At 34.2% G+C, this 18595-nt stretch overlaps 1 protein-coding gene across 3 annotated transcripts in view; it reads left to right on the forward strand.

The window, feature by feature from the left end:
• The window catches only part of LOC115066544 (ETS-like protein pointed), a 195885-nt gene that overhangs the window by 112940 nt on the left and 64350 nt on the right, over positions 1-18595 (forward strand). For 2 of the 3 annotated variants that reach the window (XM_049450507.1, XM_049450506.1), the window contains exons 2-5: positions 1092-1631; positions 3952-4068; positions 5714-5917; positions 10540-10791. In XM_049450507.1, coding sequence (XP_049306464.1) covers positions 1457-1631; positions 3952-4068; positions 5714-5917; positions 10540-10791 — 748 coding nt within the window. In that variant the 5' untranslated portion in view covers positions 1092-1456. The remainder of the gene's footprint in view (positions 1-1091; positions 1632-3951; positions 4069-5713; positions 5918-10539; positions 10792-18595) is intronic. The other variant, XM_049450504.1, reaches the window with a different exon arrangement.

An 18595-nucleotide genomic window follows, 5' to 3' on the forward strand; every position in this document is an offset into this window, starting at 1 on the left:
GCAGCTCGATTTTTTTTAAATAAGGTCTCGTCACCTGACTTCTGCAATTATGAAAAATACTTCTTATATTTTCTCAATTCCTTTGTGATTAACGCTTCACTCTACCGAAATACATTCGCTCCCAAGCACCAACATTAAACCGCAACTCAACCAAACCACCCTTTCACGCTGGCCAATTCGTCACTTTGTAAGTGTAAATTTCCACCAACCCACCGATTAGTAAAGCGTGCACGCGTATCTCGACGAGATGAAAATGACTTGGCGGGTAAACAAAACTTTTTTTTCTTTGTCCAAACACCGCCACTTTGTGCTGTAAGATGAGAAAAGGCAAGTGAGCGTATCAAAGCAGGGCGAAATGAAAAGGCGAAAGGGAATAGAAAAGAAAGCCGCCGACAATTGAAATAGCTCAGCAATATCGCCCACAATTATGCTTGCTGGCTTGTAAATAACTATGTATATGTGTGTGTAGCATGATTGCACCCAGCGTCATAAAGCTGGCAGTCTGCGTTGCGTGGCGTTGAAAGGGTCATGACATTCATTGACATTGTGGGGCAAAATTGTTGATTTGATTTTAAACGGCAATATTGTTGCAATTGTAACACTGCTGCTGCTGCTATTATTGTTGTTGTTGCTACTGTTTTCGTAGTTGTTGTTGTTATCGCAGTTATTGTTGTTGTTGCTTTCACTAGTTTTTGTTGTTTTTTCTAAACGTTTGTTGTTGTTGTCTGAAAGTGATTCTCCTTGTTGTTGTAAGAAATTTAATTGCATCGCTTACAAGGCAATTTATTGCCACTCGCCCGCCTTTTCAACTCTAATTCGCCTCATTGAATTATCACAGACAAATCATTTGACTTTTGGCATTGCTACATCAGCTGACTGCCTGTCTGCCTGCCAGTGTTTGCACACACTGCTGTAGTTTCTAAGTCTTGTAATTAATAATATTTGTACAGCTGCTGATGGCTTTGTGTGGGGCACCGCTGGCTAATTGAAACGTTTGCTGATAATGCCGCCGCCGCTGCCATGTGACGTATAACGGCACTTCGTTAAAAACAAAAAAGAATGTGCGAGTAAATCACCGTTTGTATTTTTAGCGTTGCCATCATTAATTGGTGATTTAAGTGAAAATCGGAGCGATGTTATCGGCGAGCTATCACTCCACCGGAACAAAGCAGTACAGCTGAACTCTAAAATACAAACAAACACATACATACATACATATGTATGTAAACAAATGTAAATAGGAGCAAAATATATAGTGATAAAGTGATAACAAAAATTGTTAACAACAAAAGCAATAAAAATATATAAAATAATAATAGTAAAAAATCACACGCGCTCGAAGGTGTTAAGTGTGCGGCATTAAGTGCTATTAAACCTTGATTGGTTTCTCTAAAATATACAGTTAATAGTTTTGTATACAACAATTTTTTTTTTGGAATTCACTCGTCGCACTAGTATGACAAATGAGTGGATCGATTTGGCGGATCGGCGTTTGCGTGCGCCGCTACGTGCCGGCTATAATCATCATCAATTGTTGCTCAACAACAATTACACCGGTGGATACTCGAGTAAATTCCATTTGCGCGCGCATAAATTACAACAATTGCACACGGTTGGTGCGAAGTTAAAAGGTGAATTTACTAACCATAAATAACGGTGTAATGTGTGTATACGCCTCTAATACCTAAGCATATGAAGTTTATTGATCTAATTAGCGGCGATTAGGGCGATTAGCCATATGCAAGCGGCATTCTAGTTTTTTACACTAAATAAATATATTCAAGAGGTCCAACGCACTAATTATTTCCATAAACACTTTTTAATCAACAATTACTACGCCTTACTAGTGATTAGCGTAATTGTTTAATGCGTTGATTTGGTTTCGCAGTTGGCGCGTTTAAGTCTCGAATTAGGGTACACGATACAAAGTGTCTATGAACGCACTTCAAACAGAGTTAACCATATTATACCCTGCATAATAATATAATAGTTTTTTTTTATAAGGTCTCCGACAAAATCGAACACCTAATTCAGAGTATGATATGGTTAACTCTGTGATCACCTTGACTTAGTCGATGCGACCAAAAAAATTTAGGAAAAAAACAAAAAATTAAAATTAATTAATAAATAAAATTAAGAAATAAAATAAATTTTTTATATTATGAAATTGTATATAAATTTTTAATATTTATATAAAATTGCTTTGCTCATCGTAGCATCATTTTATTAATTTTTCTTTTATATATGCAAAACGCGTTAATTTTTAGTATAATGCAAGGCTTTCATACCTTTTTAATATAAATTACATTTTTGTAAGGTGTCTATGTACATAGTTACATACAAATATAGTAAAAAAATACCCGAAAAAGTAGTCGAAAAACTAACCGCAAAACTATCCGAAAAAGTAACCGGAAATTGTAAATAAAACCTAAAATATTTATTTATTCAGGAATATTTATTTTTTGCCTGCAAAATAATCCCTACCAGATATAATACACTTATGATAAAGATTTTTCCAGTCCTCGAACCACTTTTCATAAACACTTTTTGGAATGGTCTTCAGCTTCTTCAGCGAATTTTGTTTCATCTCTTCGATCGACTGAAAACAGGTTCCACGGAGCGGCAATTTCAGTTTGGGGAACAAGAAAAAGTCACACAGAGCCAAATCTGGTGAATATGTTGGCTGATCGACGTTATTAATTGAGTTTTTGGCTTTAAATTTTGTCATAATCGTGGCTTGATGCGATGCTGAATTATCATCATCAATCCATGAATTTTTCTCCATCATTCTGGGCGTTTTCGACAGATGTTCTCACGTAAGCGCCTCAAAATGGCCAATAGAATTGCTTATTGATCGTCCCTCCGAAACAAATTCATGTATTTCGAAAAACACAAGGAGCATCTCCTTGATTTTGGAGCGGCTTTGGCGTGGTTTTTTTGCTTTCGGCTCGTTTTTTCTCCTCCATTCCGATTATTGTAGACTTTTGTTGCATCTCCAACTCATGAACCCATGTCTCATCGGCAGTTATAATGCTCTTCATGGATGTGGGATCGCAATTCGCACGATCAAGCATGTCCAAGGAGACCTGTTTACGGTACTCTTTTGAAAAAAATTCAACTTTATCGGCATGAGTAGAGCAAGAACTCGTTTCAAACCTAAAATGTCGACGAAAATCATTCGAACGAACTCGTTAGATATATGAGCTCTCTTGCCATCTCTCTAACACTTGCATGATTTTCAAGCACCATATCCTTCACATTTTTAATATTTTCATCAGTTGAAGAGGTCGAAGATCGTCTAGAACGAGGCATGTCTTCACAGGTCTCTTAACCGTCTTTGAAGGCTTTGTACCACACTTGTGTTTTTGATAAAATTGAATTACCGCAAGCCTCTTCTAACATTCGCAACGATTCTTCCCACGAAATTTGGTTAGAAATACAAATTTTGAGACAAATTCTTTCTTCTATATTTTTATCCATTGTAAAAATCGCAACTCACTACTGAGGTGTATTTAAGCAGCTGCTGGAAGCAAACTGTTTGACAGAACGCGCTCATAATTGACAAAGTAATTGAAGACAGTCTTACAAACTTATCAAAATACTTTTGTTTTTTGAAATAATATTATATAGCAAACAGGCGAATGCTTTCTTAAAGGATATACATATATATATGAATATCTAATTTTTTAGAAGATCACAGATCAGAGTAGAATACTAGTTTTATTTGAGTATTTTTTCCTTATATATGAAAATCTTTAATGTAAAGTTTGGAATACCACCCTGTAAATTAATGCTCTCGAATTGTTATACTTTTTGAGCACTTAAAAAAATCTCGTTTGGCACCTTTGGGTATAATGAATTTATGGCGTATTTTATGCTCTCAGTTCCTGTTTGTGTTTTCTTAAATCGCAGGAAATTTTACTTACAACATTTTTCTTTATCTCATTTCAGATGTGCCATCACAAATTCCACCACTCACACCCGGCACCAATCGAAAGGTAGCTGAAGTGTTAAAGGCCTCTTTCGCTTCATGGGAGAAAGAGGTGCAGAACTGTAATATAACCAAAGGTGAGTAAAATTTTTTTTAACAAATAATATTTATAAAAAAATTAATTAAAAGTTTACTGAATTTCTACGTATGTTCTCAAATAAGACTGCAAATAAGAGTACAATTTTGTGAAAGTTCAATTATCTTTGTGACAGAGGGAGAGATAGCAATACTTGAATAATAATTTGATTTTTTTAATCATTCATTTATGCCGATAAGGCCTTATTGTTTTTCTATAATTGTGACAGTTTTTCTTGGTCGACTAATTAATTTTTAATTAAATTATTTTAATTTTTTTATAATTTTCATTAATTTAATAATAAATTATTTCAAATTTTTAATAATTTTTATTAATTTAATAATAAGATTATTTCAAATTTTTAATAATTTTTATTAATTTAATTTAATTAAACTTTAAATTAATTTATAATAATTAAATAATTTTTTTTAATACTTTTTTTATTTTTAAATAAATAATTTTTAACTTTTACTTAATTAATAAATAATTAATTTAAAATTAAATTAATTTTAATTTTTTATTACCTTTTTTTTAAATAAATAATTTTCAACTTTTAATTAATTAATTAAATTTATTTAAAATTATGAATTAATTAAATTAAATTAATTAAAAATTATTTACTTATTTAGTTTTTGTGATTAAACCTCTTTTTAAGTTTTCCGGTGTTTAAGATTATCTTTTTATATTTTTTAATCTGTTATTTGGGATTAGGAATTCAAAAATTAGGATTTTCTCATTTGAATTAATAATAATAATTAAACTTATTTTTAAGCATTATTTGCATTCCTGCACCTAACTTTGTTAAAAAGACTAAATATTTGAAGTGTATTACTCTCTTGCCGTTAATTTTGAGTTCAAGTTCCGCTTGAAAAAAATTATACGAACAAATATTCCTAATTAGAAATGCTACTCGATAGGAAAGAATTAATTTCTGAATTATTTTTCACATGAAAAATTCTTCTCATCAAAATCGCTCTGCCCCTCGAAGGCGTTTAAAAGCCCATATTTTAATTTAAAATGTACAAATTACTAAACTATTTAATTTGTAATAACAAATTGCCGTTGGATTCTCACGCTCTCGTTTATTTCTAATTTTTATTAAGCTATAAATTCATTAAAAATACACACTAAACGAATTTTCTCTCACTTTCGAATTCACTCCCACACACAGTATTTAAAAATCCATGAAATCCATGTCAATTATTAATCGTGTATTAGCATGTCAAACAGTTATACACACACATAATTACACAAATAAATTATTACAACTAACACGCTTACATATGTGTGTGTGAGTGTGTGCGTATGTGGCTTGTTAATATGCCCGACAAATTTACACGCATTTGATTGCTTTCCTCAATAATATTAATTAAGGGAAATTACAAGTGAAATAAAAATTATATTGTCAACACTGTTCAATGCGCATATCGAATGCATACAAATAAGCGCGCTTTAAATTTATTATTATTTTTCTTATAACTAAGTTTTTTTCTTAAAAATTTTAATTTTCCTTTGCCTGAGAAAAAACTTGTATTTGAAGTGAATTGTAATCATTACATGCATATTAATATTAATTGATTTCCGTTTTGCTTGTTCTTCTTTAATATTTTGTGTGTTTTGTTGTTTTTGTGTTGGCGCTCTTTCAGATCCCCGCGAATGGAAGGAGGAGCATGTCATCTATTGGCTCAACTGGGCAAGCAAAGAATTCTCACTGGTCTCAATGAATTTGGAGCCTTTCATTAAAATGAAAGGACGTGATATGATTGAATTAGGCAAAGATAAGTTTCTAGCAATAACGCCACCATTTACGGGTGATATTTTGTGGGAACACTTAGACATACTGCAGAAGGGTGAGTAGAAAACAATTTCAAAAATATATGTATGTGTACGAACAAAAAATAAAAACAATTCAAAATCAAAAGATATAGACAGAAGATAAGAAAAAGTATCAAAAAAAAATTAAAAATATAAAAAAAAATTAAAAAATAAATAAAATGAAATAAAATTATAAAAAAAAAATAAAAAAATTAAATTAAAAAAAAAACGTATAAAAATGAATGAAAACAAAAAAATGCAGCCAGGAAAATTTTTTATTTTTATTTATTTATTTTTTTTTTTTTGAAAAATCAAAAATCACTTTTACATCGTGTAAATGCATGTTAATGTGTCTGCGTGCGCGCCAGCGCTATTAAACGCTAGAAATTAGTGTGAAAAAAACCCAGGTCGCTCGGGTCATGTTCGCACAGCTTGTAACACGATGCAACACGGTGCATATTAATGCACAGGTGGCGCCAGCGATATTTCAATTTGATTATTACTTTTCTCTGTTTCATGTGCGCTTGAAGATGTCTCTGTTCAAGGACATGCTTTGAAAATGTAATTAATACACCAATTGAATTTATGCAGCAAATGAGTAGTTGCTAGGCACCGCTAGCCTTTGGTCTCGTGTAAGCAATTCACTTTTAGTTGTGTGTGACATATTTTAAATAAACCATTTTTCCTTTCGCATAACAACATATTATTATTATAAATCGAGTTAAATTTTCACTACAACAACATACAACATACACACATGTACATACATAGTTGTAGAAACACTTTTTCGCTAGGAAATGTAAAGGAAAATTTAATTTAAACTTCCGTTAATACAACTAAAGGCCAGCGAGTCGATGGAAGCGTGAGTAGAAGAATTGCTAGTTGGAAGGGTTAGAATTTGCAGCTGCTGTTTTGCCAACTAACCTGTTGCACAACATGTTTACACAAGTCTACATAACCATAATACTCACATAAACGCTATTACTATTGCAACCCTGTAGGAAAATTTGAGTTTTTCTCGAGAGTTTAACCAATGTCGGAAAATATGTTTCTTTTGTAAAGATTGTGCTTTAAAGAAGACTGATTTTGGCCAGACTGGTTTCCTCGGGTAAAAAGCAGCCTTTTTTAAAGTGAAGAAAATACATGTTTTAGTTAAACCCTTAACTTAGAACTTGGATAAAACTGAAAATTGGATTTTTGACAGATATTTTTAGTAAAAAAAATTTCAGTGAAAATTTCGCGATTTTTTTCAAATAGTTGTAATCGAAAAGAAATAATAATTGTATCTTAAAGACCAGGAGAAAATTTCATGAAGATCGGTTGAGTAGTTCTCGAGAAATCTTCCTAACTGACTTCAAAAGCACAGTTTCGAGAAAAACGCGTTTAAAGACGGTGCTTTTAGCCTAGCTAGCCTTGAGCGAACAAGGCCTGAAGTCTGTATCTGTATCTCCAAAACTATTACTCGGATCAACTTAAATTTTGGACAATATTCTGGAGATGTTGTAGAATTTACAAAGACAATAAAAAAATCGATTGTAACTCCTTAAGAAGACTGGTATGACCAGATTGCCAACAGGGCTCTGGCGACAGTTAGAAAAAATCCGATTTCGTAAGGTCATCAAATAAATACCAATATGAAATATAAATTTGAATTAAATATTATCGATGAAAGGAATGCTTTCACCAAGCTCTGGTGTTCCCAAGAGCTAAGAAGCTAATAACGGTTTTAAATAACTGAAGAGCAGCCTTTTTTGGACTTCACGTGGTATCACAAATAACAATTTTTAAGCTTCGTATAATAAAACGATGACCAAGTTTGGATAAAAGTATAACTCGCTTGGGAAAGTATAACTTTTTCTTTTAAATTTAGGAAGAAAAAACAGATAAGGCGTGTTCGAATCGGTATATTTGATTTATACTAGTTGTTTGCTCGCTTCGTCATTCTCCAAGGCTTGGCGAAACACAAGACAGCCTTAGTTATTGAAAAAATAATTTACTTGAAAAACGTTTCTATATTTTCTCCCAATTGCTAACTAACTTTGCTAAATTATACAAAAAAAAATTTTATATTTCTTTTAGGAAATTCTTTAAGCACAGCATTTATAATTCCAAAAATCCATTTTCTATAATAATTTTTCAATAATATAATCAAAAATATGAAATTTTGTTAAACAAAAATTAGGCGTATTTAATAATCTTTCTCTCAGCTCAGCTTTCCTACAGGGAACGCCTGCACTCAGTGGTAGTATGTAGCAGTAGTTTATGTATGAGTTCCTCTGCACTACCTGCAATATTCTCTGAGCACTTCAATTGTCCTAACTCATTTTTCCAACCAGCTAACTGTAAAACGAGAAAAAGTATCAGTATTTGAGGGAGTGCGGGGGGAAAGAAACCTCGGACACGCTAAAAATATTACACATACACTCACACTCGCAATCGCGAGGCAAACTATCGTTCTAAAAGCGGATGTCTTCGAGGTAACAAAATCACCGCGCCGGTCGCCTGTGTCCGCCCAGCCGTCGGCGGGTGTGTGCAGACACGGTTAAAATGCAACCGGACCAGCTTTGGCGCACACCGCCCCAACAGCCGTCGTCTTTTTCTTCTGAGTGGTCGCTGATTTTTCATTGATTTTCCACTTCCACGCGGCATCACTTTGTATTATTGACGCAAATTCGATTGTGAACGGGTTAAGTTGGCTTGTGCTATGGCATTTGCCTCCAATTTCCACCTGACCTGACCGATTCCTTTCGCCTGAGGGCGTGGACAAAAAGCTGCCGTGCTACTTGGACGCGTGTCACACCTTTTGTTGGTCACCACTACACACATGTGCGCAGTTATGCGTGTGTGTGTGGTTGGATGTTGCCACTGTGCTCTGCTGGTTGCTTAACTTATCACCGTGCTGTGTGGTGCGCTGATAAGGTTAATGGTTGAAAGGAAGTAGACAATAATCGTAATCATACGAAAATTTGCTTATCTCTGGAGCGGTCTTTACGAAAAATTACGCATTCATTCATTGAATTTGAGTGCGTTATTGCTTCAATGGAAAGTAGTGAAAGGGAATTACGCATAAGTGTGCTAAAATTATTGAAGGTACTCAAGAAATCAACTTAAAATTGTTGTATGTACGAGAGTAAAGGTTTATTTGATTTAGTATTTTTTAAGGAACGGGTTTGTACTAAAATTTGCAGCTTAAAATTTATAATGTCATATTATGGCACCCGCTAGCTTTAATAAAGACACATACTCTGTCCGATTTATTAAAATTCCATCATACTGCATATGTATGTGTTAATACTTTTTTTTGGTTTATTCCGGCTTAACCCTGGTGATTTGGTTATTAAATAATTATTGCAATTTTTGCATTTTTTACCAACTTATTAGTGCCGCGTGTGCCATAGATTAACTTAGATAAGATAGTGAGTCAATATTTTCTCCATTTAAATCGAAAATAATACAGAACAAGAAAAAAAACGTTAAGTTTGATTGTATCGAAGCTTTAATGTCCTTCACAAATGCAAATGATTCCTTACAAGCACTTGATTCCGATCGGTCAGTTTTTATGACTGTCGTGCTATAGTTGTCCGATGTCGACGGTTCAGACAAGGCCAAAGGCCTGAGTGAGAAAAGGACGTATGCAAAATTTCAGAGTAAAATTTCAAAAATTGAGGACAAGTAAACATACAATGCAGAACTGACTACAGGACCGACAACTAGTCTCTCTGATCATTAATAAAGTGTGATCCATTTCGAGGTTCCCTACTTTTTTAATGAAAAAACACGGAAATTTCAAATTTAATGGGAAAAGGTTTTTTACTATCATTCAAAAGAACGTGAAATTATCTGCTTATCGAAGTGTTCTCTCAATAAATCTATTGATAGATGCGATGTGTGTGATCTTGTTGAAACAAAATGCCGCCGAGATCACGAGCTTTAATTTTTGGCATGAAAGAGTCGGTTATCATGGCACGATAACGGTCGCCATTGACGGCTACAGCAGCATTTTTGAAGAAATATGGACTGACGATTTCACTGGCCCACAAACCTCACCAAACCCTTGTCTATTCTGTATGAAATAGGAGCTCTTGAATCTCTTCAGGTTTCTCTTCGTCCCAAATGTGGCAATTTAGCTTGTTTACATACCCATTGAGGCAGAATTGGGCCTCGTCGCTCAAGAAAATTTGTTTCGAAAACGTCGAATCTTTCTGGGGCTTTTTAAGAGTCCATAGAGCGAAGCGATGTCGCTTGGGTAGGTCGAGCGGCTTCAGTTTATTCACAAGCTGTATTTTGTATGCTTTCAATTTAAGATCTCGACTTGAAATGCGCCCAGTCGTTCCATACGTTAGTCCAAGTTGCTACGAACGGCGCCGAATCGACTCTGCATGGTCTTTGCGTACACTCTCAGCTACGGTTGCTATAATTTTTTCACTGCGTACGATTCGGTAGAATATTGTCAAATATTGAATGGTGGGTCTCAAGATGGATGACGGTTTGCGAGTTCATCTGAAGAGGAGCGAAGCGCACGAAACACATTTTTTACAGAACGTGAATTTTCGTAATAAAATTTCTCCCATTTTTAATTATGATGAAATTTATATAATCATTTCGAAATACCTTTTTTATTCAAAACTATTTTGATTTAATTTTTTTACTAATTTAGATTGTGAAAAATTCGGCAATGATGATGTTGTTAATGTACAACAGCAACAACAACAGCAGAACGCCTTTGAGGCGTCCACGACAGCGTCGCATTGCGGCTCGGATCATCAAGTCGGCAATTATTTAGGTAGTAACAGCAATAATAATAACAATAACAACAACAATAACAACAGTCACAGATTAACATCCGATTATACAACACCGCCAGCCAGTGAGAAAAGTAGCTTTCATTCACCCTCGGTGCATCACAGTGGTGAGTAGAGAAATGTATACTTTAATGTTAACAAAATTTATTTTTTGTGTGATATTATTTTTGAATTTTATGTTAATAATAAGAACTGAAGCAGTCACTTAACATTCATATTCGGAAATTTATGCATAAGTATCTGTATTATGTAACTGAAAGCAAGTGCTAAACGTAGGAAACTATTAAATTTTTTCGACTATAAAAAAAACATATTTTTTGTATCAAAGAGAGTTCAGTTAAGCACGAAGTTCGGCGAATTTTTTCCTGCGAAACGACAATATTTAGCGATGTCTGCTCTCTGTATTCACTCCTTGGGAGGTTATACCAATTTGCTGGTGCGAGAAAATGTGTTTTTGTTTTTGTTATTTTTTTTACTTTTGTTTTTGAAGAGACAGTTTATTTTATAGAGATAGCCGAAAAAACGAAATTGTAATCAAAAATCTTTTTTCTTCAATCATTACATGACAAATATATCTAGCAAGATTGTGTAAAAATTTTAAATTGATCGTTTCGACAGTTACGGAGAAATTTTCCACCCCAACTTTGTACCAAGCATTTCGAGAGAAAGTAAATTTTAGTCTTTCTAAGCTCGAACACAGGAGTTCTTCATTTCTACAACTTCACCCAGGACTACATATAGCAGTCCACTTGAGATCTCTCTGGATCAGCCATCTAACCTAACACTTAACTAACCTAAGTTTTAGGCTTTAGCTGCCGATTACAATAAGTTAGAAGATTCTTACAAATATGCTCATATCTCCCACACTATTTCTCAGATATCTGTGTATTCGACAGCAAAATTCATTTTTTCAAATTCACATGTGAACATAATCCCTTAAATCTTTGTAAGCTCAGGTACTCTGTATCATTAACAGAAGTGTTTAGTTGTGCGTGCTGAAAAATTCACAGTTTTAGTTTCAAAAAATTCAAATTCAAAAAATTCTCTTCTATGGATAAACATAATTAATCAGCTTAGTTTCACTACTAGTATTTTTAGTGGAAAATTTTGTGCAAAAGCCAAAAGTTTTGTTTTGTCACTAAGTCCATACCTAGACCAGCGGCCATCTAGTAGCCTTTATTTGTTTTCGATAAAAACGCGCTCGTAATCTTTGTTGTGCCAAATTTTGCAATGACGATAAGCAAAACTGTTCAAAATCAAGTTCATTTTCGCGCACAAACAAAAATATATTTATCGAGCAGTGTGTTTGTAGTTGTGTTAGTGGCCAACTCTTCCGCGATATCATTTATTAACGAATTTATTTCGCGTGTGCATCCGGCGTGTGCCAAATGCAACAACAAACAAGCGCATATAAAATACATAAATTATATATTAATATACTCACACTTACATACATACACACACATATGTATGTACATACGTACGTTTGGCAGTAGCAAGATCTCTTACCACAACCGCGACCATAAAATTACCAAAAGAGTTTATTTGGACTTTCGATTTGAATGCTTCATTTCGTTTTGGTCGTTGATTTGATTTTAATTTATGACAACGCTGCTGCCACATACATACATATGTATATACTTGTCTGTGTGTTTCCATCGTTTATTAATTGCTAATTTGAACTTTGTTTGGACAAACTATTAATTTTATTTGCCGTTCGACTAATTTATTTACCATAACTGAGCACAATTCGAAATGAAATGAAACGGAAATTAATTTTCGAAAAATTATACCAAGAAATAAATACAAATTAGACAGATATTTGAGCCAAGAAAAAAAAACTGAAAAAATACGCTAGCATTTGTGGAAGACCCCCTTATAGACTTGCTGCATGCGCTTGGCGCCAGCCACCGAACGACGACCGCCAACGGCGCGCGCACAACCCACGTTCGACATTTTTTCTTGCTAGCGCCATATCAATAGAGCACCTCCCACTTCTACACGCGATACGCTAATGTTTACATATTATAATTTTGTAGCAATTTCGCTTTAGCGCGCTACAAATTGAATTAAAGTTGGCGCTGCCCCCGAAAGTCAAAGCCTTGACAGCAGCGGTGGCGGTGGCGCGCAGCTTCGTTGGCGTTCGACTCTGCTATCATTTGGATCAACTCCAATGGCAATATTAACGATATACACAATTTCGGTTTGTTACATTGACAACTACAACAACCACAACAGCAGCTACTTGCTCGCCACAAATATGGTGTGGTGTGTGCGTTTCGTTGGTGTGTTTGTGCATTTCCTTTTCGAGATCTCTTCACTCAGCTCTGCCGTGCGCTGTCGTGTTGTGGTGTTAACATGATGTAGTGTGTAAGCAATAAATTTATTTATCGCATTTATTAATATGCACGGTGGCTTAATTGAGCCGATGGTGGCATATCGCACATTAAAAATGGGCGAGATATCACAAAGCAACAACAAGAGCAACAACAGCAGCAGATAAACAAATGAAATGCACAGCTGAGGACCGATATTTGGTTGCATTTTATTTTATTTGAATTTTTTTTTGTAACAAAATCTTCATTTACATGATGTGTATGTGTGTGCACGCATGTGCGTTGGATGCTGTCGCCGTTGCTGCGCCGCCAGCCGCTGCTGTTGTCAGCACGGCATAGTGGCTCACTTAATATTAATTTCTTGACCACAAGGCAACACGCTCACATGTCTGTCCGCCTCTGCTTGCCACTGTCTGTCATTGCCGTTGACATTATAATAAATTAGCTGAATTTATGGGCTTTCGGTGCAACAGGCCGCTTATGATGTGAAACAATGGCTAAATAAATAAACTTTAATACAAATGATCTGAAATGCTTGGACATAGTAATGAAATCTAATTAAATGAGCCGAAACTTAATAACAACCTATTTATATCTATGTATATGCATTCACGCATATTAGGGTAAGCCAAAAAGTTGCTGACTTAAAAAAAATGTGAAAAATTTTGATTAAGAATTTGAGTTTTTTTTCGATAAAAAATATGAAAAGTTTTGATGTGAAAGTTTTTGATTGAAAATTAGAGATGAATGAAAATTATAAAAAAAATTGAGTTTTTTTTTCGATAAAAATATGAAAAATTTTGAAATTAGAAAATTTGATTGAAATATGAAAACTCGGACATGAGAATTTTTGATTGAAAACTAGATTTTTTCGATAGAAAAAAATAAAAATTTTGAAGTAAGAAATTTTGATTGAAAATATGAAAAAATTGTTTCTTAAACGAAATAAAAATAAAAAAAACCCAAAAACTTGATCATTTGAGTTTTTCATATAAATTTTGAGGTTATGTGAAAAAGGTGTTTATTCAAAAGTTGCAAATCTTTTTATTTCCTACGACTTTGTCATGCAACTTTTCTCTGTAGAACTCGTAGTTTGGTCGGCAATCGAGTTTTTAAACCTTAAATATTCAACCACGCCGCTCCCCTGCCTCTTACTGACCTCAAATTGATCGTATTTTTTCTAAATGTTTGTTGTTTTAAATGTCGTTATCATGGGTCTTATCCCACTATAGTTTTTACTTTCAAACCTTATCCACCCTGGTCCAATACGAATTTTGAGAAAAGTACCCTGAAATTGATTTTAAGGAAATTTAAAATAAAGCTAAAAATCCTGCCTTGCAGGGATATTTTTTCTCTCCATAAAGCTAATTTTAATCCTTTAATTCGATTGCAGTTCACATTCAACCACCCTAATGCATAGCTATTAGTATGTTTGTGTTTGCATGCAAATGAGTATAGTGAGAAAATGAAGCAATCAAAAAAATTTCATGATAAGCAAATTGAAATAATGAAAAATAAAATAATTAATTACTGCAGATAAAATAAATTTGAAGCAAATTGGATAAAACAGATGAAAATAAGAAAAATATCCATATATAGAAAGAAGACACAACGCAATTAAAAGTTTATGTATTAAACAGCTAAGCTCGCTGTTGAGATATTTTTGAGTAATCATTTTTTATTATTTTATAATTTATTGCTTGAGCTAATTAGTTTTTAGAAGATAAAATATTAAAAGATGTTTTTTGAAAAATCAAAAATAGAAAGCAAAGATTATGCAGCTCTAACTTTTAAGCCAAAGTTTAGTCGCTTTTGCACGATAAAGTTTCTTTCTGAGCAAGTTTGACAAAAAAACATAATAAAATTTATCTTTTTAACTCAATGATCTGTTATAAATTTCGAGGTTCCCTTTTTTTAAAGCAAAAAAACATGGAAACTCACATTTAATGGGGAATGTTTGTTATCATTTAAAAGAACATTCTTTGGCATTTATTCTATTGAAGATTTTTCTCTTTTAAATGTTAGCCGTGGCTACGTCTCAGATGTTCCGTCCGTTGAGTCCAAATTTCGATGACTCGTTCGAGCATTTCGACTGGTAAATGGTGAATGACAAACAAACTTGTCCGCATAGACTTTACATATCCCCACAGGAAAAAGTCTAACGGTATGATATCACATGATTTTGACGCCCAATCGACCAGCCCAAAACGTGAAATTTTCTGCTCACCGAAGTGTTTTTTCAATAAATCCATTGACTGATGCGATGGGTGGAAAGTGGCTCCATTTTGACAAAACGAAATGTCGCCGAGATCACGAGCTTCAATTTCGGGCATCAAATAGTCGGTTATCATGGCTTGATAACGGTCGCCGTTGACGGTTACGTTCTCACTGGCATTATTTTTGACAAAATATGGACCGATGCTATCATCGCCCCAAAAACCACAAAAATTCGTTTTTTTTCTGAATGAAATGGCAGCTATTGAATCTCTTCAGGATGCAATTTTGCTACCCATTGAGCCAGAAACGGACCTCATCGCTGAACAAAATTTGGCTCGAATACGTCAGATCTTCTTGAGACTTTACAAGAGTCCATAGAGCGAAGTGATGTCGCTTTCGAAGGTCGTTATGAGTCATGCGCTCTTACATAAACATAATTACATCCTCGATAACTCGTGCGCCTATGTAGGGTTCTGACCTTGTACAATCAAATATTTTTTGCGTTCTCATATATAAATTCTGTGATTTTACTTGTTTGCTTCAAATAATTTACAATACTTTACGTAATTTAATGTTAGTTTTTTGTTTTTTAACAATTGTATATTTGTTCGCTTTCGCACTGACTCATTGTTGAATTAGCATATTCTCGTCTTATTTGTATACTAAACCAATAAACACCGCAATTCGCCACAGTGTGATTCCAAGACAAGTTGCAGCCATCGGCTTGAAGTCTGTTGAAGCCTGTCCAACGTATTTGCTGCTAATTAAATAAATTATATTACTTTAAAGGAGGGTTGTTATTGCTGCTAAATGATTTCTACTTTCAAATATACTTATAGACATGCACATAGACACACATACATACATATGTGTGAAATTGCACTCTTTTTATAGCCGTTCTTTTGATTATCCTTGAGTCCGCTGCGCCATCGTGTTTGCTTTTAAATCAATTATTTTAGAATTGTTATTTGTAAGTTTGTCTGTCTGTTTGTAATCACTTTTCTGCCCAGGTGTTCGATGCATGGCACCCATTTGTTCTTTCGCCCTTTCTTTTAAGCGACATTTGCATATCTTCGGCTTTTTATGCATTTTTGTAACTTGTGTGTACGTATGTGTGTGTGTGGGAAAGGGGAGCCACACTGTACTCTAGTTAGTTTATTGTTTGTATGTTAATATTCCACTTAAAGAAATCTTACATTGATTTAGGTCGAAGAGAAAATTGTATAAGTTGAAAGTCTGTAAAAAATTGGATGTACCTTGTCCAGGGAAGCTCCGTAACACCTCTATAATGAGAACCGCTCTATCTTTTTTCTCCTTAGTGTAATTAAAACATTATTAAAATAAATTTATTTTTAACATCTCTATAAATCCTCTGTAAACATAAGACTCGATATCTTCTTTCTCCTTATTGAACTTCCTAGCGCAACACTGACCTCGCTTACCTATAGAATTCCACTTTTTTCCTTTTCTTTAAACTCGGAATCATTAATATGAGTCCTTATTAAAACCACAGTTGATTAGATTGATAAATGAGGAATGCACCGCGACCTTAGGTCTATTGTGCCCTCTCCTCTCTCTTAATTTAACATATGGTATATCTTTTTGAGACACTGTTTCTGCTAGTAATTCCATTGTATTTCGTGTAGGTCCTCGCAAATTCAGTGTCTTTTTCGTTAATCCAAAGGAGTTTATTGCCCCTTTTCTCAAAGTTATTTCAAGTGTTCCTTAAAACATCGAAAAAATACACAGTCTGACTCAGAATCATTAAGATTAGTCGTTCATATCGAAACAATACTGATGAAATGGTGCTAGAACCTGTACGACATACCCCAAATTTATTTTATACAAATACTCATAGGTCCATAGTTTAACCATCTCACGATATTTCAGTCTGGGAACATTAAAAATTGTTTTGAGGAATTAAGAAAGTACTTGCAAGGTCACTCTTTTTTTAGAAACAAAGACATAACGGATTCCAAGAAATTAAAAACATAAAAATGATTCTTAAACCATTGAAATCGATAGTTCAGTCTTCCATTCCCACCGTAGTCGGGTCTAGATCCGTATTTTTATCGGGAAAAGGACTGTCAATTCGGTACCATTCCTCGAAATTCTTCAGAAATGTTTTCTGCCGCTACAGCAATAAAAACATGGTACAGTCTTCACATGGTATTCTGATTAAGAGTTCTATGTTTTCCTAGTCCCTCAATATTCATTATTTTCCTCCTTGGATTTCTAAAATATTCTATTACGACGAACTCAAATTTTATGTTATTTTAGGCGAATGGTGGTTACAAAGGTAAAGTTGCATTTAAAGAGTCTCTGATTTATCTAAATACGCCCATAATTCTTGTAGATTAAATAAGTTAAAAAGAAGAAACCCTGATTGTTATATTTTTCAAAATATTTATTTAATTATGTGTGCCTTCATCCTTTTATATACATAGATATGTATATCACATGAGCAGCAGAATTTAAACGCTCAAATGCATCGAAATACGATTTGACCTTAAAGAAAATGGCATTGTCATTTTCAAAATCAACAAACTGTAACAAAAGTGAATCTTAGTCTGTGCAGTCATAGACGCACCAACAAAACCCCACAGTACAGTTATAGCCACTTAACCAATACTAATGCACCAAAATAATTCATATGTGACATAATTTTTCCAGCCGCAAACTGTCTGCTTTTGAGACGGCAATTCTATAAAAAAAATAAAAATTTAAGCTCTGGTAGAATTGATTTTTATACCCAGTGATGCTTGCCTGTAAGGTGGAACGTTAAGCGAACTCGAAAATATACTGCGGCGAGCTTCTTGGATTACTCTACATTTTATTTTATTACAGTTAGTTAGTGTATTGGATGTAACAATCAACTTCAGTTTAGCTTGTAGTGCTCCTAAGGGTGAGAGCACCTAGTGAAGTGCTGTACAAAATTCAGTCGATGAAACTCGTTCAGGACTTAGGTGGTCACATCTTCACAAGTGAACTTCAAATACGCTTTGTTAGATTATTTTTGAGTTATCTAAGTTGCATTGGTTTTCATCAAGAGAGGGATCTGTTATCCGAGACTTTTTTTCCTTTCTTAATAGAGTACTTTTCGTGGCGGGTCCCAAGCACAATCCTGGGGAGGGATGTTTCGCCGTCGCACTTGAACTTGCATTCAAACGGATGTTATTTTGGCGACCCGGAGTCCTAGACCGGAAGCCGTGAGCTACGTGAGCCATATGTAAAATAATCTTTTCTGACCATTCCCAAGTGAATGGCGCTCAAAGAACTTTCCTCACTTCTACACATGACTCCATCCTCCACAAGAATTTTCATTGGTTTCACTATGTACTCAGCCTCATGATTCACA

This window comes from Bactrocera dorsalis, chromosome 2 (genome assembly GCF_023373825.1).
Source record: "Bactrocera dorsalis isolate Fly_Bdor chromosome 2, ASM2337382v1, whole genome shotgun sequence".
NCBI classification, from domain to species: domain Eukaryota; kingdom Metazoa; phylum Arthropoda; class Insecta; order Diptera; family Tephritidae; genus Bactrocera; species Bactrocera dorsalis.